The following is a 25428-nucleotide window of genomic DNA, read 5'->3' as shown; positions in this document are numbered from 1 at the left end:
AAAGGGTTTTGGTGGCAGGGAACAGGGCCCGGGATGAGAGGAGATCTTTTAAGGCAGCTGAGGCCTTAGAAGCATTGGCAATAGCGAAGAGGATCCATCCTGACGCGGGAGGACCATTGTCGTTGGGGGAAAGGCCTGCCTGAGTTGCCGTTGTCGTGGAGGATAAGTTTACGGAAGGAGGAGAGTATTGTGGAGGAAGATGTTAAAAAGTCTGGGGCCTAGAATAGATCCCTGAGGGACTTCTGAGTTTACCAGGAACTCGGTGGAGCGAAGTCCATCGAAGCGCACGTGTTCTGTTGGAGATGAAGTCTGCGAGGATTCTGAATAAGGGGAGGGGGCAATTGGACTGAATTAGTTTCTAGAGCAATCCCTCTTTCCAAACTGAATCAAATGCCTTTTCGAGGTCTAGGGCGCAATGCCTGTTTTCCAGTTGATTGAGGATATGGTCTTGCAGGCACAGGATTGCCTGCTCGGTGGATCTGAGGTTTTCGATGCCGAATTGATTAAGTAAAATTATAGTGGAATAGTGTCTATTGAGGTGACTTAGTAGGATACGTTCGAAAATTTTTCCAATATTGGAAAGAAAAGAGATAGGCCTCATATCTTTGACCCCTTCTTAGGGGTTAAATAAGGCCACATCAGCTGAAATGTAAGACCATATACACTGCAGGTGGTGGATGTTTTATACGACATGAGTCAAAATGGTTATATTGTTCCGATCGCCTTCTGAAAGTGAAGTGGTACCTCTCTATTGCTGCTTCACACATGATCCTCGTCGCTAACTTTTGCTGTCTGTTTGATGTGTAGTTTTATTTTACCACAATAATTCCATCGCTTATTATTAGTGAGTCCTTGCTTTGCTACAACTATTTTACTAATTCTAATAGATCATAAAAACAGATGAATGAAAAAAAATGGGGTTGTTTCACAATGCTAAGTGCTATTTGATGTGTTCTGATGGCAGGTCCCAGAATAAGTTGGCCTATTAAATGCATTGAATATCGTTAATGGAAGATTATACCACTCGGGAAAATCTTAAGTTATTCACCACATTCGACACGGTTCTTGATGCCAGATCGTAAATAAACTAGTCCAAACCATGAAATCCACAGAACTTGATTTTGCAAAAACTCGATGGTGTGGTGTCAAGAGCGCTCTATGATTCTGAATGCCGGCTGGAAACCGAAGACAATGAATGCCCTTTCGTGACTATGAAGATGACAATATAGTACTGGGTCAGCAGCATAACTTTATGATCACTTTTGAAATGAGGACATTCGTGATCAATATGGTGCAGCAGCCATTATGGGGAATTGGCCAGAAAAGCCTTTCTATAATACATTACCTGCGCTGATGATGACTCACTAGCTGAGATAAGTCTGAGCATGGAAGTCCATAGTAAACAACCCAAATTGCCGAAATCCATCTTGGTGAGCCGACCTCCCTCTCGAACGAGAATCGAGAATGAAGCCATAGATTGAAATTTTTGAAAAATTAAAATGGAAGCAGTTTTTTATCTAATAGGTTGTAGTCTTCTACCAACAATGTCGATTTGTGATTTGGTTCTCTAGGTTGCCGAATCCTAATAAGGTCTCAGTGGCCATTTCGATTGTACTGCTTTGGTTGCTCGATTTGCTTAATAGGCTTTTATCGCCGTCTTTTGGCCATTAGATTTCGTGCGCAAATATATCCTTGCATTTTCAGAAGTTTGTGTGGAAACGCAAATTTTGCGTCTGGATAGGAGCACGGGACAAATAAAAAATTCAATTTATAGATACCAAATCTTTTTTTTCTGCGTGCATTCCTGGAGCGAATAGCTTGTTATGTTTGCTGACCGTTCCCTTTGTTATCATGACTGGTTCTAGGTAAATGAAACTATTGACGTCAAATTCTGCATTCTCGTTTGGATCATGAATTTCCTCTTATACATATTTGTTAATTTATTGTTGGAATAGTCCAGGCTACTAAGTTAAATTGTGATTTCTCAGAAATGAAATAACATATTGATTTGGATTTTGTAGGAGATAAAGATCTAATTAAAAAATGTATTCGGTTGATATTGTTGTTATACACAGTGTTGTATTTGATGATGAAATTGTCCTTTTTTGAGACGTAATCCAGGTTGGTTTTTGACCAAACCGTGAACGTGAAGATGAATTGTAAATGCAATTTGATTAAGAACGCATGTAGTTATGGCCCTACCTAGAATTTATGGAAGTGGATCGAATTTTGGCAGCTTTTAAAAAATTAAATTTCAAAATTGCTCTAAATTTTTTACCTAAAACATTAAAAAAACGGATTTATTATCAACGAATCTCGGAGATCTTAGTTCAAGCCATAGTGGTGAGTGTTGTGATCATTGTGATAAATAAATTATTAAAATCAATTAAAAGAAAACAAGAAAAAAAATTAAGAAAAAAACTATTGCAAGTTCCGCCTTGAGACTATGTTCAATCGAATTAGTAGATACAAAAAAATGTAAAAGAATGCTGACTATAAAATGTCCTCTTAAACAACCCTCAATCCTCTTGTTTTAAATACAACCCTCTGTATAAAAATCAAAATAAATCGTAAATGATCAACATATTCATTTCTGAGAAATCACAATTTTAAAATCACTTTACTCAGTATGACGAGTGCTCTTCAGGCTGAGTCAATAAGAAAGCTGGTTTGACTCCCTGAATTTTGACTGGAGATTTCGTATTCGTAATAATTCTCTAAGTTAAAGTTTAGTGTTATTGCGCATAATATACTAGGGTCGAATTTGAAACAATTACTTCATTGAAAATATTTTAATTGTTACAGTTCGTGCTGGCATAAACTCACCTTCATATTGACTTATTATCCGTTTTATGCAAGTTTATCTATATATTTTTTGTGAAAATGTTAAAATAATAAACCTCCAGTTACGTTTACGTGCAAAAAGATGTCCTAAAATGTGTCCATTAGCACTTAGCAAGAAATGCCGAATTGGTTGTAAAAGTGGGGAAGCGGCGATGAATCGAAAATCTAAAAAAATTTAGATGGTCCGTTTATATGAAGTCTATGTGTACCTCGAAAGTTAACAAAAATTTATTAGTACATTTTAGAAATTGAATAAAAATAAATGGAAATCAAACAATCGATATCGCTGTAACTCTCGCCCAGATGATCGTTTTATAATACCATATAGATATTTCGATCATCAATGGTTGTCCATAGATGAAGAGAGGCATCTTCGATGGTATGATCACGCAATTCGCGCTAATAAGAATTCACTTGCCAAGATTGGTCTGATCATCGAAGTCGATGGTAAACGACCAAAAGGCAGGCCGAAACAACGGTGGCTTGATACGCTGGATGGGGATTTAAAAGCCTCGAGATTGAATCCAGATGAGGCATTTGATAGAGCCAAATGGCGAAACCGATCACGACGAGTCGACCTCGCTTGTGAATGGGACAAAGCCTGAAGAAAAAGAAGAAGAATGGTTGTCCATAGATGATGCTTCTATATTATATCTAGGTTTCAAAATATCACTCTATAATGAAATCTACTGAAATATAGTTAATAATATCGTTACAGTAATATAGGCCTTCTTATAGCGCATGATATTATGAAGTATGCTGAAAATAATAATTCGAAATTGTTAGTTTCGTAAATTTATTACTCCCTGCGCTCCATTATATGCAGAATATGTGTATCATATTCAAGTGAATAATCTGACATACAAAATGCATGTCGTTTTTTAAAGCGCAGAAGCTATCGTAGTTGATCTACCCTGAACAGAAATTAGACGTTCCAAGGTATATGGTTGCCATAAACTCCTATGTGGGGTATAGCGCATCAACCAAACCTGCCTATTACCGTTGTCGTGAAAACGGCTTTACGGTTTCTCACCAGAGCAGAGGCAAGTCGACAGACGCTGCCTCACCTCTACACTGGGAAGCAACTGACTCCCTCTTTATTTTAGTCCACGGACAGGTCGTTTAGGGTTTAGCACCTAAAACTCCAAAAATATTAGCGAAGACGTTTTTACGGTTTCTTCTTCTTAGGGCAGAGGCAAATCGTCAGACGCTGCCTCACCTGGGAGCAGTGTGACCGTACCGGTTCGCACATGTTGAATGCAGCATTATATAATTTGCAGTACACGACATGATTGCGAAATGTATTGACCGTAAATCCGCCTTTGCTTTGGGCCAAAGCTTGGCAAAGCTATATTTTGTTTAAGGATAGAGGGGTCCTAAGTTCGCTTCCGTTTAATGTCGAACCGGACCAAATGGGAAGCAACTTACTCTCTCTTTTTTAGTGCACGAACCCCCCGTTGAGGACTTAGCACCCAAAACTTGAAAAGTATTAGGCGTTTCTTACCATGGGTGCGGATTTACGCTCAATATAATTCGCAGTTATGTTGTGTTCTGCGAATTATATAAAGGAGAATTCAATATCTATGAGCCGCTTTGGTCACGCTGCTCCTAGAGCAGAGGTAAGGCAGCGTCTGACGATTTGTCTTTGCCCTAGTAAGAAACCGTAAAGCCGTTTTTGCTAATATTTTTGAAGTTTTGGGTGCTAAGCCCTGAACGAGGGGTCTGTGGAATAAAAAAAGGGAAAGTATATTGCTTCCCACTTGGTCCGGTCAGACATTAAGTGGAGGCGGACTTACGACCCCCCTTAAACAAACTATTAGTTACTTCGAAATCCCCTTCCTGCGTAGAGCATTCCAGATATCCTCTTTGTTGACTCCATTCAAAGCTCTCTTGTAACTGATGAAGAGCAGGTTTTAGATGTGAAATAGTTGATGTTTATTCATTGGACTCCAAAAAAGACTGTCAGAGAATCATCCAGCATGAATATTTACCATTTTTTTGGGACGCATCATTGGAGAGACTTGATTGGGAGCATAAACACCCCATCTTAACTTCCATTAGTTATTGATTCAATTGCATATACTCTTTTTTTTTAGAGGAAGGGGAGAACACCATATTGACGCAATTAAAAGAAACTAACTCCTTAATCCCAAAATTTAGTGAAGTACGGATCTCTTCCCTAAAAATATGTATTTCTAATGCACAGAGATTTTTCAATGTTTTAAAAGAAAATCCTACATGTTATGTTAGAATATGAAAAGGTTGTCAGTTTGATGGATTTTTTCACTTCTCTTATCTACTTAGGACGTTTTCTAGTTCAACTATCCGAGTAGTATTATTTTTGCTGACTGTGAGACCTTTGAAAACGCGGTTAACTCACTATAGATATTTCTTTAAAACCGTTCCACACCAATGTTTTTTCTGTCTTGTTGTATATGAGCAGCATAAAACAACTGGCCGTCGTTATTACTCGGAAGCTCCCAAGATTCCGTCTATGTGTCGTATGATTGGAGTCCTCTGACTTGACATATTTTCGAATGGAGTTTTAAGATACCCGAAAATGTATTTAACAGAAGGCAGAAGAAGCAGTAGATAGGTTACCGTCGGCTATACCACGCAGTGGAGCTCATTATGCTATGTCATGTAGATCAGACGGGGAGGCGTTGCATTGTGTGAGGTGTTGTGCGTTAATTAGAAAGTGGAGGGGCCGGGGATAGATCACATATTGAGGGGATAGCTCACAATTTGTCTTTTGATTAGGGCATTTGTGTGGCCCTAGGATCACGTTTTATAGAGCACTGGGCTTGGGGAGGAGTGAAGGATCCTCAAGAAGTCTTGAAGGTAGTTGAAAGTGTTTGCCAGGAACTGTCAACGATGACATATATGCATCTTTGATACATTGTGTGCCACTAGGAGATTAAAGCAACGATACTTATATACAGGGTGCGTACGGTATTTGAGGACATACATATATGTTGCTATAACTTCCCGAAACCATTATTTTTTTTGCTTTTTCAAATAACACAAGAAATGAAGAGACATGCAGTTTTAGAAAGAATAGTCAGACCCTGGATTAATAGTGTACGCGGTGACGGCCCATATATTTTTCAGCAAGACTCTGCTCCTTCACACAAAGCGATGGCAACACAAGATTGGGCCGAAAATGTCCATGACTAGATAACACCAAAGTTATGGCCGCCTAGCTCCCCAGAATTTAATCCGCTGGGTCACTACGTATGAGGCCTAGTTGAGCGTGATACCAGGCTGCAAATAATACCGTTATGCTTAATATGAATAACGAGTATTTGATTCTTATATGTAATCGTTTCCGTATCCGTATCGAGGTGGTTATTGCAGCTAATGGAAATTTAATTGAATGATTTTATATTTATTTAATAATTTAACGTTGTGTAAATAATTTGTGAATCATTTTGCAGTATTTTGTTCAAAGTAAAAGCTAAGTAGCTTTACTCTCAAGTTGTCCCCCAAATACCGTACGCACCTTGTACATTTGTGGGGTATTGAATGACTCAATTGCCGCTTTTTTTTTAATTTTTATATTTATTAAAATGTAAGAGAATGTAACTGATCTTGCTCGAAAATTATGTTTAGTTGTTTGTTTTTTTCTTATTTTTCAGGTGCGGCGAAAAGTTCAACAACAAAATTTTCAGCAAAATTTGCAGGAATCTAGATCACATTGTACAAGTGAGCCTAAGTTAAGTGAAACAGAAACACCTCCGCAACGGCGAAAATTATCACAAAGAAGAACTGTACATCATCATGGTAAGGAATTTTATGAATCGTTTTCACCTTCCCAAAAAATATTCGGTTTTCCACTATAAAATGTTAAAAAAGCAAGGCAACTAGTAAAACAAGGTATAAACTTGAATCATGAGCATTTTTCAAAGTAGTTCCAAAAACCACTTTTGAAAAATATCATATTAATGTCTGATGTGTGAGGCAGACTCCGACATTTGTCTAATACAGAAGCAGAATTTGTCTGAAACAGACATTTTTTTGTTTGATGTCTGATACAGACACAGCATTTACCGGACACAGGCACAGAAGAAGAAGATTATGACTTTCCTTTCAAGTGCTTCTCTTCGGAAAACAATTCTTAAGATTTGGAAATATCTTTGGGAGTTTATCTGTACATAGTTTTTTATCTACACCTGCAACCTGCCTTTCAGTTTTCTTATTGGATATTAAGTCCGACTTCTTCATACGTTCGTACAACATGATCAGATCGCTAAGGCGAACAAAATTCGCCATCTAGACGAATACTAACATTTCAATATAAAAAAATCGTATTCGCACTTGGAAATATCCAACAGAATTTGTATTCACATTCATAGAAAATTATCGTACGAATAAATTTGTATTCATATTTTCGAATACAAATATGCCCAATACTGATTGGCGTTTCAATGTTCGTCACTTCTGGACAATTTTAAATTGTTATATTATAACTTTTCGGAATTTTCAAAGGGATTGTAGGCTACCAAAATCATTAAAATTTTATGGCCCACTCGCTTAATCGCTGAAACGTACGGATACATTTTGTGGGTCTATTAATGAGTGGAACTCAATCGCATTCAGATACATTTTCTACACTAAAATTTTTAGAATTAGCACATCTAACGATAATTAAACATACTTCCCTTATGAAATTTTAGGTCAAAGGAGGTCGAATGCCTTCCTAGATGTTCCTACGGTAAATATGCATCATTTGCAGATAAGTGATCCTGAGGATGAAGACCTGGATAGATTGCGAACATTTAGTGCATCAAAAGGAGGTAAATATTCATTTATTAAAATGGGGTTTCCGTTTCAAGTCGATATACTAATCCGGGCAAACTGTATAATAACAAAGATAATTTGATGTTTATACTTTAAGAGGAAAGCGCTTGATGCGTTATCGTCAGGTTTTCATTACATTAAGACACGTGGGCAAATCACTTCATTTGCATGGGAGATAGCACCTCGAACTTGAATTTGCGTTTGACGATGAGCATATATATTTATATATGTGTATATATGCTTTTATGTGCATTTTACCTTTCTAGAAACAGCTAATTAAACGGCTAAAGATTTACTATTTTCTGTGCCTCAGAATATCAGAGTATCGGACGTGGCGATTACCTTTGACGATGCGATGGCAAAGTTAGTTGAATGTCAGAAGCGAAATTATTTAGGCCGTCAATGCGCTCAAACGGGCCAAGCTCGCTGTGCGTGATAGTCTCCTAAATTGTTCATTGCACCTCCTACTGCTACTGTAGAGCTGCTTCTTGCCTTTATTCGTAAATCCTTGGAGTTTAGGAGAGGATTAGGAAGAATGGGATGATTACGAAGATTCACCTGTGTTGAGTGTGCCAATTGCCGTTTTTGCTGTCACAAAGAGTGTAGCTTAAATTATCCTGGAATGCATTAAAGAACATATCGAAAGTTTGATCGGCAGAGAGCAGACTGTGTTCTGTACTTTGTAAAAGTACCATCGAAACAAGTCTCTGCTCGGAAGTAATAAAAAACAATCTACATTATAAAAGGAAACTATTTACAAGTATTTTCATACATTCCTTCTTGTTATCGGTGGTGTCATGGAGATGCTGTCTTATTCGGATGACGTGGAAGGCTTCAATGGACCATGGCATCTTTCTCCGAACACCTTGGTTACGGTGATGACCAAGGTTTCCAGTCTGCCTGGTCGTCGCACGCTTCTTATGTATATTAAGAGGTAGGGTGTCGATAGTAATCTTGGTAGGTTTGTTTCTGTCGGCGGTGGCACCGAACTCGGTGTAACCCGATGCAGATGCAGAAATGCAAATACCTCAATACCAACATCAAGTTGAAGTTGTTCCGCGCCAATGCTCCTTTTGTACTGTTACATGGAGGCGACCAACAATGGTCAAAGGCTCCAAGCTTTCGTTAACATCTGCTTCCACCGCCTCATCAGCGTGCGCTGGCTTGAGAAAATCTCGAACAATGAACTGAGTTAGCATACGGGCCAGGTACTGGTAGATGTCTTAATTAAAGGGCGCAAGTGACAGTTGACCAATCCATTTTAAGAAATGGCAAATACATTGGTGGCTATATCATGGAATGGAATTAACTATTCCGACGAATGGTTCACCCTAGAAGCATATGGTGCGGAAAAGCAAAGAAGGAGATTTGTCTTCCTGCGGAGAGCTAAAGGTCATTTCGTCAAACCAGCAATAATGGCGCGCAGACGTGGTGCATGCGCTGTACTCTTATGATAATGAGCATAGTGTTTTTGAAAACGAAACAGAAAACAAAAATAAAAATAAGAAAGAGGAGATTCTCTGGATATGTATGTTCCACCAAGGCGAGAATATAGATAGCGCAACAGTCCAATTTTTGTTTGTGCAAAAGAAAAGCTTATCAAAATCGGTGTTTTTCTGTCTGCCACATGCATCTTTTTTCGGAAATGGTTGAATATATTGGCATGAAATTTTTTGGGGATATGTGAACTATGAAATTCCAAGGGGCGAGACTTTTCTGAATAGAGACGTGTGTGATATTAAATGGAGGGACTAGTACTTTTCAAAACAGTTAATTTTGATTTTAATTGTGAAGTATGGAAGTGAAGATGAAATATACAAACTTCAAATGAGGTAGGTTGGTGGCTGTAGCCTTATAAGTGGTATAGCGTAGTTCTGCGTTTCTACACAACTGGAATGACAAAATACCGAAAAAAGAAACAGTATTGCATCTCGTTTGAAAATTGAAGAAGTCTTGTTGATTCTCTCTCTCACCATGTAATACAATTCCAATCTTTTACTAAAATTTATAGGAGTTATAAACAGAGGGGACTCATTTCGACGCCGACGATCGCGTAGCAATAGTTTAGCACCCACTAGCCCAATGTTCGAGGGACCAACACGTCCAGAGACCACGCTCGCAAATCATGAACCAGTAGAAGTTTACCATGTTTCAATGTTAGGTGCTCCCGGGGTTGGCAAAGCGGCCTTGGTTTCACAGTTCAAGACTTCAGATTGCATTAATGCATATGAAGGAGCAGGTATGTTGATTTTATTTAATTTGATTTGATATCAATTCCTGAAATGTATTTTTGTTGTAGAGGCTGACTTGGGTGAACAAAGCATTTCAATAATTTTGAATGGAATCGAATCATTACTAAAATTTTCGACTGACAATAAGGAGAATAAGGTGAGTTTCGAATATTAGTATTTACGGGAGACACTCCTAAACTGTGTAAGAAAAGGAAGGGAAACTACCGCTGGTTCCACTATGGGTGCTGTGTATGTTTTGTGTTCATCGTGCGAAATAATAAAAAAAAAGTCTATATGGACGATCTAGGCTCCATATTGTCTTTGAAAAATCTATTGTCTTGAATGGCGTTCATTCACTTATGCGTTGCGGATGTGTGTACCCCTAAGAACGGAAAATATGTATGCCAGAAGTTAAACCATGTTGTATTTTTTGCTAATCGAAGACATGTGTGCGATGCATTAGAATTCTGCCACTTTGAAAATTATTAGGGAATAATGCTTGGTACATGCGATGACGTGTAGTACGTTGTATGGAAAATACTTTGTCAATATACAAGTAGATAGAAATCTCATTGGCAATAGAGAATTCTATGTCCTGTGTGTTGTTAACCAGAGACGGTATGATCAACCAGGGACAGTAATTTCGTTATCATTAATTTAACAAAAAATTATTGAGCTTGAATGATTTGCCCAAAAGTTAATTGGTGATCTTTGCCAATGACCTGATTCCCGACACGGCACACAAAAGAGTATTTGTGGTGAACCTTGAATTTTAAAAAAATATTCAATAAAATGTCAAAAAATGTTGATTTTAAGTTGCTTGGTTTAAGAAGCTGAGAAGGGATTTTTACATCGTCTTCAACGAGGGCAATTCTAGCGCAATCGTCATATGTGTGAAAACGTTTGATATCTGAGGAGACTATTTTATGCATCATAACTTAAATTAGAAAAATCGGGGCAAGCTTAGTTCAAAACCTTCAAGCCACAATAGGTACATTGCACTATCTCCCAGGCACCTACACAGAAAATTTTCTGAAAAACTCAATATATATTGCCTGCCAAGTAATGCATTGTTTTCTTTTCAGGATGAATTGGAAGAAGCGGATGCATATTTAGTTGTATATTCAGTAGTGGATAAATCATCATTTACTCGAGCAGAACAAATTTTGTCATATCTTCAGGACAAGGACCTAATCAGAGCTAGACCAGTAATATTAGTTGCAAATAAAATTGATTTGGCTAGATCACGTGCGATTTCGGCCCAAGGTGAGTTGGTATTTGAAAATTGTTCAGAGATCTCAGTCCAAGTAACAATATACATATTGATTCTGTTTACCTTACTACGTAAAGAAAGTTTAAATGTTTGTGATTGAAATTGCTTGGATTCTGATTATGCTATTTCTTTTTATCATTTAAATTCGTTGGTTTTGGGAACTTTTTTTTATTGGATGTTCCTAAGTTAATAGTTTATTTGTATTTTTTGAAACTATTCACAATTTCAAGTTGAAATGCCGTCTGGCTAGAGGGAATATATATTTCTCTATTGAGTTCCTGTGGCAGATCTGCACCTGTCTCTTACCGTCTTGCATCAGTGTCTAATTCAACACAAAATACTAGGTAAACTCCCTGTTGGAATCTGTTCACGCCATTCTAAGCTGATATATTCGCGGTCGATTTCTAGAAAATATTCCTTATGTTTAAATCAATGTTTTTCCATTTAGTCAACTACAATGTGCGCACGCTTTTCGACAATATTATCGAGGGACCCCAGAATGCGGTTTTTCTGAAGTGAGATTGTGGAACTTCGGAGAGACTGAAATGTCGCGAGGTAGTAGATGTAAATCCGATGTCGAATGGTTGCTGATGGCTACCGCTCTCATGACCTAAGAGCCGGTTTCTGACAGGATTTTGGCTGCAAGATTCCAGTTCAGGTTAAGGAGCTTCACAATTGTTCAGTACTACGCACCAGCGGAGTGGAAAAGGAGGCTTTCTATAAGCAATTCCTTCACATCATCTGATGGTTACTTAGCTTTTCATCTACCTATTCATGGAGAAACAGCACGTCAGCTTCCCCGAATTCAATACGTTTCCGCGATTCGAATGTTTCCCAGCAATCCAATAATTGACCTGCTGTGGAAACGACACAAGCTCTAAACAAGTTGTCCGCCACGTAACCAAGGACCTTACAATATCCAGTTGATTGTGGAAACGCATAGGCGGATCGATGAATGTAAAGAGCTGAGAGCTCTGTTGTTGGTTACGAGGTGAACATCAGGCGCTAGAACTCTGTTACCAGGAAAAAATTCGCGAAGTGCAGCACAGTGTACGTTGAGACAAAAGAAATTCTACAGTTGGGTTGGTGAACGAAGTTATGTGGCAATGTTTGAAAATTCAATTTGAATACGATGATAATATAATAGAATGGGGCAAAAAGCGATGAGTTGATCATTTCGTTATTTGCAGTCCAGCGGAAAATTAGGCAAACTGCGGAGTTTCTTTTTTTGGTCAGTCTGAACGATTGGTTTCCGATGTCGATATCGTGTTATGTGTTGTACATCAGCAGGTGATGAACTTGAACCCCCTTACTATCATTTCGCTTATCGCTGAATAGGATCCTTTTATAGTCACAAGATACGTATTTAGTTGTTTCTACTCCCCTCATAATCTCACATATCGTCTTGAGTTTTAGACTGCTCGGATTCTGTCGATTTCCTCACCTCGTAATTATAATTTTTGCCACGAACCATTTTTTAAGTAAATCCATTAAACAGTTCACAGTACTTAAAAAATTATTGGTATGTATAATGGCAGGACGAAATTTCTCTCTTCCCTCTTCATAATCTTTTTAACTTTGGAAGAAAGCCTTAAAGTATTATACATTATCTATTTTTCAATATCAATGCAACTTTTTTATTTCTTCACAGATGGTAAATGTTTAGCCTGCACTTTTCGAGCCAAATTTATTGAGGTTTCCGTCGGTATTAACCATAATTGTGATGAACTTTTAGCTGGAACATTAACACAAATTCGCCTCAAAAAGGAATATAATCTACTACAGGTAGGTGATGGCATACAGTATTACATAGACTGAACTTTAAAATCATCAAACGACCAATTTTTCTGTTTAGAGAAGATAAGAAAAGGAGGTACATAATGGATGAAGGGTTAGATGTATTTTACCATTTGCTCCGAAGCACCAATCACAAAGAATCATTTAATGACCACGATGGGGTAGTTTCCAGTGAATTTGCAAAATATATGTATAACGATGGTTGTAGTATATATAGTCCTAGATATCGTAACCGTATTTCCTAAGTGCTGAGACTTCTGTACCCGGAATGGTTATTCTTACATAAAATTCCGAGCTATATGAACCCCACGACTCGATATAATTGGAACTGCTACACATATTGCAAAATTGCCATGTATTGTAAAGCAATATAAGCAACAGTAATCTGAAGGTAGCAAAAGTTAGTCCAACAGAGAATATTAAATTCCAAAGCAATACAAATTTATCTATACCTTTGAATGCCAATTAATCATCTATGCATAAATATTGGATAATTTAAACTTACGATACAGATCCTAGGAAACCTTGACAATAATAACTATATACCTAGATATCGGGAACAACTTATTTCGGCATATGCATACCAAAACAAATTCAATCGCTAGAGACACCGCAAATTAGCTGGATACCGGAAATGCGCAATTTGCGATTCCCAATTGGTATCTTATGATTTAAATTTTTTATTTAGATGTCCACTTGGTTACTGACAATTCCGTACTCGGACGGGTTTAGGTAAAAACTTGCGACTGCCAAAGCCCGCTTTACTTGAAACTCCGAGACTTCCATAATCAGAATGCGCAGATATAATTCATAACACCCGTTCGAATTACACACAATATTCCTGCGGATCCGTATCACTGGATTGCGTAGCACTTGACAAAAACCCGTTTTATAACTTTAACGGAAACGCTTTTTTCACACTTAATGATAAAACATTAAGCACAATTATTTATAGAACCACTGGGACAATTGAAGACGTCTTTAAAACCGACGCAATCAGTTATATCTAAGAATTAGAGTGACTCCGTGGCCTGACCTTTGGCCTTTTTATACCCTGCGGAACATTCCAGAGAGGATTGCGAATGTTTTGCTAGAAAACTACTTTGCTTGCTTTACACGATCGCTTTACTAACATCAGAGCCAGCTGTTATCAATCATTCTAACTAAATATTCGCCTTACTGTTATACAATTTTGTGTCCTGGCTAGTTTTCGTCACTACGATTTAACTGGCATCACGTACTTTTCCCAATGTGGTTTTCGTCACAATATCATTTATAGTAGCTAAAAAAATATGTGGAAAGATGTATTCTAATGCCTACCACGTCCACAGGAATTCGTATTTTACTGAACTTGTGGGGGACAGGAAAAGAAGAGTAGGGTTCAGCTGATATCAGGGATACCTGTTTCAAATTATCATGTGGTTATATTAACTTGATTATCTTTCGTTTTTTTTTTATTTTCACAGGGATCAAGGGAAAACTCGCCAGCGCACTGGTATAAAAACCGAAATGTGGTTCGGGCAAGTATGAAGGCCCGTCAAATGCTCACATGGATATTCGGAAAAGAGGACTCCAAATTTCGACATTGTGAAAATCTTCAAGTGCTTTAAATTATTTTAATCATTAAACAATAACACTAAGTCTTTTCATTGGAAGTACTAAAAACATTTCATTATAATGACCAATACAAACCTTTTACAATATGTGGGTAAGCAAATGCAGATAATTGTTTTACTGTTTTTGACGATATTCCAATCATTTTTATCCAGCTGCAAAATGATAATCAAAATAATGTGAAAACTAACAATAATTATAATTAAATGTAATGTATGAATGAAAGTAATTTTCTGTCTTCCAAAATTATGAAAACTTTTGAAGAGCTTATAGAATATTATTTTCGAAATAATGAATAAATGTTTCTGCCGACCAATTATACATACGTGTCTTTTAATTCTGAAAACTTTTGTTGCAGTGTTTGCCCTGTAACTGTAGAATTATTGAAGTAAGGGTTTCAATGAAGGAACAGTTTAAAAATTCAACAAGGTTTTGTGTTTCCCTATGTGAGGAACTATAAATGCATGACAGTTGCATTTACATAATAATTTAAAATTCATCTTTCAATAACGATTTATATACATAATTTGCTCTGCAGAGTACTCTGTCGATTATAGTTAATTCCATACGCTTCAAAATAGGAGTTCAACATTAATAGTAAATGTGAAGAAGTTCACCAAAAACAGATACAAACAAATTGACCGGAAGCTCGGCGCTTCGGGTATGAAGATTGTGTGTTCATCTTATGAGAGGAACTCTCTATGCACAATTTTCCATTCTTCCATAGCTAAGGATGCAAAATATTTCTTCATATATGATCAAACTCCGAGATATAAATATGTACATACGTATTAAAACAAACAAACATTGCCTATTACCGCATACTACTACGTATATATGTACGCATATAAATCGATCCAATGCATCTTCACGCATTTTCACTTTACAACGTCCACAAAAGAATACATATATATACTTAAAGTAAATACCACTGGTACAAACGTACACATATGTCTATCCTATAGGACAATCCTCGCAAACTTCATTAACACATACGGCAGGGTCTGCCTCGTCTTCTTTTTCTACCATAGATATTGCCTCATCCATACGGATTAAATGACCCGCCCACCGTAATCGATTGAGCCGGATTTTATCCACAACCTGACGATCATGGTATCGCTCATAGATTTCGTCATTATGTATGACACGGAGTCGTCCATCCTCATGAAAGGGACCAAAAATTTTTCGGAGGATTCTTCTCTCGAACGCGGCCCAGAGTTCGTAATTTTTCTTGCTAGAACCAAAGTCCCCGAGGAATACATGGCAAGATCATTGTATTGTATAGTAAGTGCTTTGACCCTACGGTGAGACGTTTTGAACGAAACGGTTTTTGCAAGCTGAAATAGGTTTGGATTTCATCGCCGTAGCTGTTATCGGTTATGGTTTTCGATCCTAGATAGAAGAAATTATCAACGGTGTCAAAGTTGTAGTCTCCTATTTTTATTCTTCCCGTTTGACCAGTGCGGTTTGATGTTGGTGGTTGGTTGGTTTTTGGTGCTAACGTTGCCACTATATATTTTGTCTTGCCTTCACTGATGTGCAGATCACGCGCCAATCGTCGCCTGCTCGATCTAGATAAAGGCAGTTTGTACGTCTCGGGTCATTCTTCCCATGATGTCGATATCGTCAGCATAGGCCAGTAGTTAGGTGGATTTAAAGAGGATCTTACCCCTTGCATTTACCTCAGCATCACGGATCACTTTCTCGAGGGCCAAGTTGAAGAGGACGCATGATAGGGCACATCCTTGTCGTAGACCGTTGTTGATGTCGAATGGTCTTGAGAGTGATCCTGCTGCTTTTATCTGGCCTCACACATTGGTCAGGGTCAACCTGGTCAGGCTTATCAATTTCCTCGGAATACAGTACAGTTTTACCTGGCTATGATATCATAGGCGGCTTTAAAGTCGATGAAAAAGTGGCGCAACTGATGTCCATATTCGAACAGTTTTTCCATCGCTTGCCGCAGAGAGAAAATCAGATCTGTTACTGATTGGCTAGAGTGAAGCATCTTTGGTATGTGTGTATGGGGCTATCTGGCCTAGCATGATAGTGGAAAATATCTTATAGATGGTACTCAGCAACGTGATACCTCTATAATTGCTACACTGTGTGATATCTCCCTTTTTATGTATGAGACAGATAATGCCTGGTTGCCAATCGTTAGGCATTGATTCGCTGTCCTACACCTTGACCACAAGTTGATGAACCACTTGGTGTAATTGGTCGTCTCCATATTTAACCAATTCGGCTGTAATTCCATCGGTTCCTGCCGAGTTACGATTTTTAAGCCGATGAATTGCATGGACTGTTTCTTCTATACTTGGTGGTGGCAATATTTATCCGTCGTCTTCAGTTGGCGGGATCTCCAACTCGCCGATATTCTGGTTGTTCAGTAGCTCATCAAAGTACTCAACCCATTGCTCCAATATGCCCATTCAATCAGATTTTCACCTTTGTCTCGGCGAGATGAACATCGAAGTGTGTAAGACTTCATCTTGCTGACTTGTTGGTAAAACTTGCGCCACTGGTGTGGTTGCTCCCCGTCCTTTTCGAGTTCACAAGACCTGTTAGTCCTCCCAGACTTCCTTTTTCGTCTGTGAAGTCGATTTTCCGCTCGCCGGAGTTCGCGATAAGTCTCTGCGTGTGCCCGCGTTCTTTGAGAATGCAACATTACTCGGTATGCGGCATTCTTTCGTTCCGTTGCTAGCTTACATTCATCGTCAAACCAGCCGATCCGACTCCTTTTGCGGCTGGGGCCAAGTATGTTTGTGGCCATACCCATGATAACGTTCTTCAGGTGGTTGTGAAGATCATTTGTTGATGCTTCATTTCCAGGATCTCTTTTCACTGCGGTTATTGCGGCATCCATTTCCCTCTTATAGGCGTTGCGGAGGGCTGTGTTGTGGATGGCTTAAAGTGTTAACTCTCACCTGTTTGTCAGAGGGGGTTCTGGGTGGTGTTGTTATTCGAGCTCAGAGCACCATGCCAATGAAATAGTGATCCGAGTCTATATTGGCCCCCCCTACAAGTTTTGACATTCATCAAGGCTAAGAGATGGTGGCGTTCGATCAACACGTGGTCAATTTGGTTGAAAGTGATCCCGTCTGGATAGGCTCACGTTTGTTTGTGGACCACTTTCCGCGCAAACCAGGTACTCCCAACAACCATTTCGTGTGACACTGCTAATTGAATAATCTTCAGTCCGTTATCATTTGTATTTTGATGTAAGCTATGGGAGCCAACGTATCGCCTGAAGAGTGGTTCCGTCCCTACTTGACTGTTAAAATCCCCTAGTATGATTTTGATATTATATCTGGGACAGGCTTCGAGGGTTCGTTCTACTGCCTCGTAGAAGGTATCCTTCTCCGACTCTGCAGTCTCCTCTGTAGGAGCGTGAACGTTAATGAGACTTATTTTTCTAAATTTGCCTCGCAGGCGCAGAGTGCGTAGCCATTCGCTTATGTTTTCAAAACCGATAGCAGCAGGTTTCATTTTTTGGCTGACTAAGAAACCTACTCTGAGCACATGGTTTACTGGATGGCCACTATAATATATGGTGTAGCGATTCTTCTCCAGGAGATTGGTCCTTATCCAATGCATCTCCTGCAATGCTATTACATAAGCCTTATATTGAGACAGCAGCTCCATCACTGTACAGGGAGTGCACGTTCCACGAAATAATGCGCAAATTATTATTCCGTTCTCGTTGCCGGGTTCGTCGTTGTAAAATCCATTCAGTCCGAGGCGCCAGTTGTGGCTTCGTAACAAGTTTCTTTTCCGTGTGGGGTTGTCAGTCCTACCCAACCCCCAAACTGGAGGACCAGTTGGTACAATTTGTCCCGCTTTTAGATGCGGGAGACTCGCCTTCATCCTTCTCCCAGCGATCACCACATGGAGGTGGAGATAGGGTTTGGTAGTAGAGCTGTTGGTGTTGGTTCAGCAGGCGTTTCTCAGGTTTTATTCTCCATCGTGGGTAACAATCCACGATTCACCCTGGGACCTATACTACCCTTTGACTACCACACCACAGAAATTATTCAATGGTTTTTCGTAATTGTGGCACGTAATGGAGTAGCATAAAGCATAATCCAATTGAATTTATTACAGGGACTTGGGCTGCTCGCGGGCCTGCAATAATACTAAATCTCGATCCCTATATCTATGTAAGATTGCCCCGCCACTGATTTGAAATTGTACCTAACTTTTCACTGTATTGTAAATTTATCTTGGAAGCAATTGTATGTCAATTGGTGCATGGAAGTTATCTATGTTACCATTGTTAAATCTTCTGTAAATCGAAGGTATTCCAATAAGGTAAAAGTTTAAATTCGGTACACTATTCCTATATCTCTGACGATTTTGTCGGTTTTACATACAGCATGCAGCTAATTTGCTCGGTTAATAACAGAAAAAGTAGAGCGCATGCCTCCCACAAAATTTCCCGTGTCCAGCTCTCCACTAAATTGACGTCATTCTCCCAAATAAATAAGGGTTCACAGAAAGATACAAGCACGGCCGGCGCATAATCCATTTTCAGCAGAATGCAACAATTTATTATTTTGTACCTTGCCAACTCAAAATTGAATATTTAGTTATATATATGGAGGAGCGTGTAAGTTTTAATTGAAGCATGAGCACAACTTAATCGGCAGCTTTTTCCAGATTTAAGGATTAATCTATTCTGGCCGCAGCCATCTCGAACATAATAGAGTGAAACTGTTCGAATAGGAGAAAACTTTTTCGCATCAATCGAAATGAATTCCAGCAATAGAAAGTATGTATTTGCAATTGACATACATGTGCACGGAATCTGCTATAACGATATAGTAATGAAGAATATGAAATTCCTTCCCTCGGTAAGAAAAGAATCGGCTGGAAAATGTTTGAAAGTAATGAAGTCTTATGGCCTTTGAAGTTAAGAAATCCGCACTATCTCGGAAAATGTTAATTTGAATCTGATGTATGTATGTATGTAATTAAAGCTAGAACATGAAATCCCGTACATACTCGTATTCAATTCTATATAAAACATTCCTCTGGGGCTAGATTTGTATTTAACACGTATATATAGTAAAAAACGATAATTTCTAGATAGGTTGCTTTATTATTCGATACAATATTTGAGTTATAGATACCAACTAACCAAGCCAGACTTGATGGTGTCTAATTTATAGTCTTTGTTCTACTAAATGTGCTTACAATGTATCTTATCCTAAAATACTTTCTATCTATGCTGAAAGTTTTGTTTATGCTATCTATGTTATCGCTCTTGGTCCGACAAAAGGGATGATGATTGATCTTTAATGAATCATCATTATGATTTTGATACATAACTTACTAGGCAAGCAAGTGCTGGCATGGTAGGTAGGTAGGTATCAGTGGCCGCTCCGAGGAGCCCAATTAGCGCTTTGGTGCGCCGTTTTGATGCCACAAACTCCTAAGACCGTGACTGTTGTTATAGGAACAGGGAAGCGGAGTCCAGCTGGATCGGATCTTCAGAGCCAGCCCGTAGCATTCACGAAGGAAAAGTGCTGGCATAGATGTATTTTTAAGCAATCAATAAATCAATCTAATGAAGTTTTTGAGATGTTCCACTTTTTTAAGAGGCTTTTTTTAGCTTTGTTATTATTCATGTTCGGTCTGTATCCTGACAGCAAAGATCAAGGGCGTATCGGAATTAGGATAAAGCGGGACATCCAATCTCTAGAGGAATGTTATAAAACTTACCTACAAGCTATCTCAGTTTGTCGCGAAAAAATTGAAAAAAATTCTCCTCATATCTGCAGTTGATTGTCCTTTAACCTAATCAAAAAAAAAAAAACACTTAGGGAAGCTGTGTAACACGAAATGCATATTATGAATAACCTTGCAAACCTGGAACTAACAGAACAATCCGAATACTCACTATGGAAGAATACTAAAAAATTGAAACGCCCCAAAGAAATACAATCTTTTATTCGATTGTTGAATGTAGACAAAGGCCTTGCCTTTCTTCAACAGTTCCGAAGCGTTTTCTAGTCCAATTCTTCAAAAACGATCAATCCTCTCACCAAAATTATCACAACTATGTAATAGTAGACAAGGCTTTCAAATTTAAAGCCAAACACGTCGTTAGTATCATCAGACATGTAAACCTTAGAGGACTGCCTAGGCATGACAAAATCACAGTGATAATGATTAAAAATCTTCCTCTAGTTACAGTAATCCATTTAAAATCGCTGTTCAATAGAATTCTTATACTAAGCTATAATAATAATGATCATTGGCGCGACAATCCAATCGGATGGGTTGACCTCCCATGCCCTCCCCCCGTTTACAACCAACGTTGCCTCTTTAGCGCCCCTCTTTTCGTTTACAATCGACTTGAAGGCTAAGACCATTTATTTAAGGGTTAGTCTAGTGTTAATTTTTTTTTCGACTTTTTTCCTTTCATATATTTTGATAGATAATAGATTCCTTTTAATTCTATAAGTATATTTTGAAGCGTACCCCAAGGAGTCTTGCAACCTACGGATACTTCCAAAGTGCGTCACATCACTCTGCGTGCGAATTATCGCTCTTGTATTAATTTCCTTGCTATACAAAAAGTCACGATGAGACACTTCACCTCACCAAACTACGTCTCAACTTGGGAATAAATCACGTATGACAGGCAAATAAACGAACAGAGGTAAACCTATTTTACGAAACCTTCGAACACCAATCCGCTCGTAACTCAAAATCTCCAAAGCTTCTCATCGGAGCTCAGAATGAATTCTTCCCTTTCTTACCAATAAGAAATACGTGAACTATCCTACACTATCTGGGAAAAAAAAAACTTGTCAACATGTTCTTTTTGTTATCAAGACCTTAATAATCGGATAAACACGGGAGGATGTCTCATCGTTTACTTATGTAAATGGGTAAGTTATAAAAATTCATCAAAAGCCAAAAAGATCAACCAAAAGCACGATTTTGAAAATTGCATAGTCCTTTTCTGCTGATGTACGAAGCACCTCTTAAACTTAATGCAGTTATATTAAAAGCTCCGTCAAATTAAATTATATCGGCATCCTACTGCCATGCTGATATTTAATACACAAGCAATACAAGCATTTTGAAGCTACAACAAACACTCAATTAACAGAGCGAGTATTATGCTCGGATGTGCTGCTGCTCAGTATGTAACAATTAAATCATTTTGGATGCGACGCAAAGATATAATATCTTCTACTTCACTGTGCTAGAAGCAGCAATAAACTCTCGAATGCCCGTAGTTATGTCAAAGCTTATCTATCACGACTTTTATTACACGAGCTTATAAATTAATCAGCAGTAGAATAAAATATTCATTTCCTTAAAAATATTCATTAACACCCTTGCCAGTGTCTTAATTATAATAATCGTTGGCACGACAATGCAATTGGATCAGAGCAGTGAAATGGGTTAGAACACTTCATTCAAGACCGTAACGGTACACTACAGGATTATGTACCCTGCAGGAGGCAATGTGGTTAGCATTGTGCTCGCCCGCGATTATTACTCTAATTTGACTCAGATACTCATTCACAGCTTAGTCAACTGATATCCGACAACAAGTCACGATTCAAATCACACTGCCACCAGTGAGGCGGTTATACGAAAGACATCTTAGGTCATCAATATATATAATTAAGAAGCACTGAATCCTGCAAAAGCACGTTATACAAGGCAAGTCAGGGTGCCTTAAATATACTTCATTTATTTAAAATGATTGAAATATTCACTATCAAAGACAAAAAAATTCTATGAATAAAACCTCCTACGTGGATAGGATAAGTTTGAACCCTCCTCCCGTAGGAACACTATTGCACACGGCAATTAATTGCCTCTGGCAACACGAACTTATACTTAGCTAGCGAACAATGATAGCAAAATAATATTATGGGAATATATTCGTAAGAAATAAAGAATATAAATAACTCCACATTAATTTTTTCTCTGCTACAATGAATTGGAAATATTCTTATCAGCATGACCATATTCATATGTATTTATTTAAACTGCTAAAAAGGAAATAATAGAGATTGGCTAAGTGCCGCAAAAGTTACACGTTTATCTTGGAAAAGACGATTTGTTGTCACTCTGTAATCATTCTTATGAACACCTTCTGTTTAAAAAAAAATCTGGGGAAGAAACACATATATGTACTAGACAGAGGCACATATATGTATTTCATCACCGACAAATTTGATAAGGACTAGAAGAGCGACATATTGTGGAAGCGAAATCATTTGTAAGGTTTTGTGTGAAACAAAACCTTATTAGAATCGATTCAGTGTTTGTCTATCCGTCTGTCTGTCTGTCACGAAAATTGGTAATAGTGTGTAATCTGTTGTTCCCTTTACATACACCAAGTGGCACCATTTTGTGTTAAGTTTAAGGGGGGCTCCCCATACATATGAATGGAGGAAGCAAATTTTTGTTTCATAAAATGTAGCTATGTAAGGTGTCAAATGAAAGGGCTCAATTAGTACTTTTCGAAACTGGTTCCATATTTGACATTGGGTGAAAGATAGGGGAGTGCGGACTCAAAATATGACCGACGAAAAGTTTAACAGGTTTCGTTCTCAGAACCTATCCAACCGAAAAATCTGAAAAAAAAATCACAGTGGTGCATCGCTACGAAATCTAGGTCGAAAAATGCATCCGGTTCCGATATCTGCACAAATAAAGTTAATAACAGTATATTTCCAGATTTTAGAAATTTACCCGGCAACCCCTCTTATGTCCATCCCAGAAGTACAAAATTTGGCATGAATGTAAGGGAACATAGTGGGCAATTTGGTCAAGTTTGAAGAAAATCCAACTATTATTAACAAAATTATAGGGGGTGAAACTTCGGCGTTTTTGTGAATTTCGTGCACTCTACAACCTGCATGACATCATCATCGCATATCAATTCGTCAATAGCACAACGAAATGAGTTCTTATGAATGGAGTCGCAAAGAATTATTTCGTTTTAGTTTTTTTAGTCATTTGTATATGAATATCAATTACTTCAAACAGACATGTGTGTATGTAGGTATATAGCATATACGTGCTAATGAAATTTGCGGGTAGTGTCTAATTCAGATAGATATATTTGAACATTAAACCAGCCGTATTTAATACACACTCTATATATTTGTATATGTATGCTTTTGTGCACGAAGTATATCGGAAATATGGGTTCGATCAATTTATATACGTGCATATATATGTAAAGGATTCGGAAATGGCAGTTTGTTAGTTTAGGGTGAGGATAATATCTATGGTTGTACTATGTACGTATGGCTTGTAGTTTGGAAAAATATGAGGGAATATGTTGGATTTGTAGCTATATACATAAGATGAACACAAAACCTTAATACCCGCCCCGCACTTTCAGTATTCCGACTTGTTTCATAAACAAATCGCTAAATCCTTTCAGGAAACCTAGAAAAAAAACGCTCTTTGTGATCGACGCATCAATAAATGCCTCAAATTTAAAATCTACCGTCGTATCGGACTGCAGAACCCCGGTAGTACTTGCACACGCTGTTCTTTGAATCCTATAAAAGTTATAACATGGCTCAAAATGTTGTTCCTTAACAGCAGCTAGACAGAGCAAGAGCAGAACTGCAACAGAAAAACCCCTCTTCGCGATACACATATTTTGAAAGGTATTTTAAAATCTGTCTGTGGTCCATCGAAGAATTCATTCAATTCGTTGTCGAGCCATCATCACAAATTCATTAATTTTATGGAGCCAAGGGGATGAACTACATTATGGCGGAGGTGTTTTCGAATTTGCCTCCGGAGTAGCAAAAGTGGTTGCTGGTGAATTGTGTGGTGTATTGGTCCGATCGAATGAACAAGAATACTGGTTTCCAATTTGGTATTGAACATTATTAAATGCCGATATTAAATATTAAAATGAAAAGAGTTCACGATTTTTCTAGTGAATTGTATAATATTGTGGATTGATTCACCATCTGCGACGTTAAAAACAAATTCTTTTGTGGTCCATATTTGCTATTTTCTTCCGAAAATAAATAAAAATAATAAATTAAATAATTTTACCAGTTACCGCACTAAAATTATTATATTTTGTTCATTTAGTTACGAATTTATTTATTTTCCAATGTAGATATATATCCTTATGGTGGAATACGTCGGTTTTAATCGCAGTGTGGAGACGATCTCATTAGACGCTACCTCGCGCCTCTATTCTCGAGGCGATCTTATTCAATGCTGGCTCGCGCCCCCACCTTGCGGAGTAGCATGACCAAAAGCGGTTACAGATGGCATTATTCTTTTTTTTTGTCTGTAACCGCGAAGTTTGCATCTATACTGGTTTCAGCTAATACAACTACTTTTGTTCACGGATGGGTGGTCCTGAGCCCGCCATCTACTGAATGGCGCAGCGAGGTGTTTCTCGAATTAGTGCAGCCGCCATTAGACGGACACACACAAAGCACTTTTAGAGTTATCTTGCACCCCAATTTGTAAAACATTGTTCTGAGCAAAACACGTTTAAAGTTTCAATAATGACAAGTCGATAATTGTAAGGACCTACAGCTATTCGTGCTTCCATTCTATACTGTAATACTTCAGGTTCCCCGTGAAGGTGTACCTGTACACTGATTAATGCATATATGATACTCGTTAACTGCACAAAAACGAATCAGTGTGTGAGAGATTATTTGAAGGTCGCCACTCTCTCTCCAGTTGTGGATATATTATACGGATGATTACCAACATATTTAGATGAAAAGAAAAAATCTAAGTTTCCAGGTATCTTCCCTCTTAAGGCTAACAGATCCTTAGTATGGATGCTCGTGGATTTTTTCTCTGGTAGTATGTTTAAATCAGAATCCCGAAAATAGT

The 25428-nt window shown here is 38.1% G+C and overlaps 1 protein-coding gene across 12 annotated transcripts in view; it reads left to right on the top strand.

Annotated features, from left to right (window-relative positions):
* LOC119660224 (GTP-binding protein RAD) overlaps window positions 1-14880 on the top strand; it is a 41493-nt gene extending 26613 nt beyond the window's left edge. For all 12 annotated transcript variants that reach the window (XM_038068672.1, XM_038068669.1, XM_038068665.1 and 9 more), the window contains exons 3-9: window positions 6483-6627; window positions 7521-7640; window positions 9656-9883; window positions 9944-10032; window positions 10961-11141; window positions 12800-12933; window positions 14412-14880. In XM_038068672.1, coding sequence (XP_037924600.1) covers window positions 6483-6627; window positions 7521-7640; window positions 9656-9883; window positions 9944-10032; window positions 10961-11141; window positions 12800-12933; window positions 14412-14555 — 1041 coding nt within the window. In that variant the 3' untranslated portion in view covers window positions 14556-14880. The remainder of the gene's footprint in view (window positions 1-6482; window positions 6628-7520; window positions 7641-9655; window positions 9884-9943; window positions 10033-10960; window positions 11142-12799; window positions 12934-14411) is intronic.
* The last annotated feature ends 10548 nt before the right edge of the window (window positions 14881-25428 follow it).

This window comes from Hermetia illucens, chromosome 6, assembly GCF_905115235.1.
Source record: "Hermetia illucens chromosome 6, iHerIll2.2.curated.20191125, whole genome shotgun sequence".
NCBI classification, from domain to species: domain Eukaryota; kingdom Metazoa; phylum Arthropoda; class Insecta; order Diptera; family Stratiomyidae; genus Hermetia; species Hermetia illucens.
This window is presented reverse-complemented; position numbering and strand designations above follow the sequence as displayed.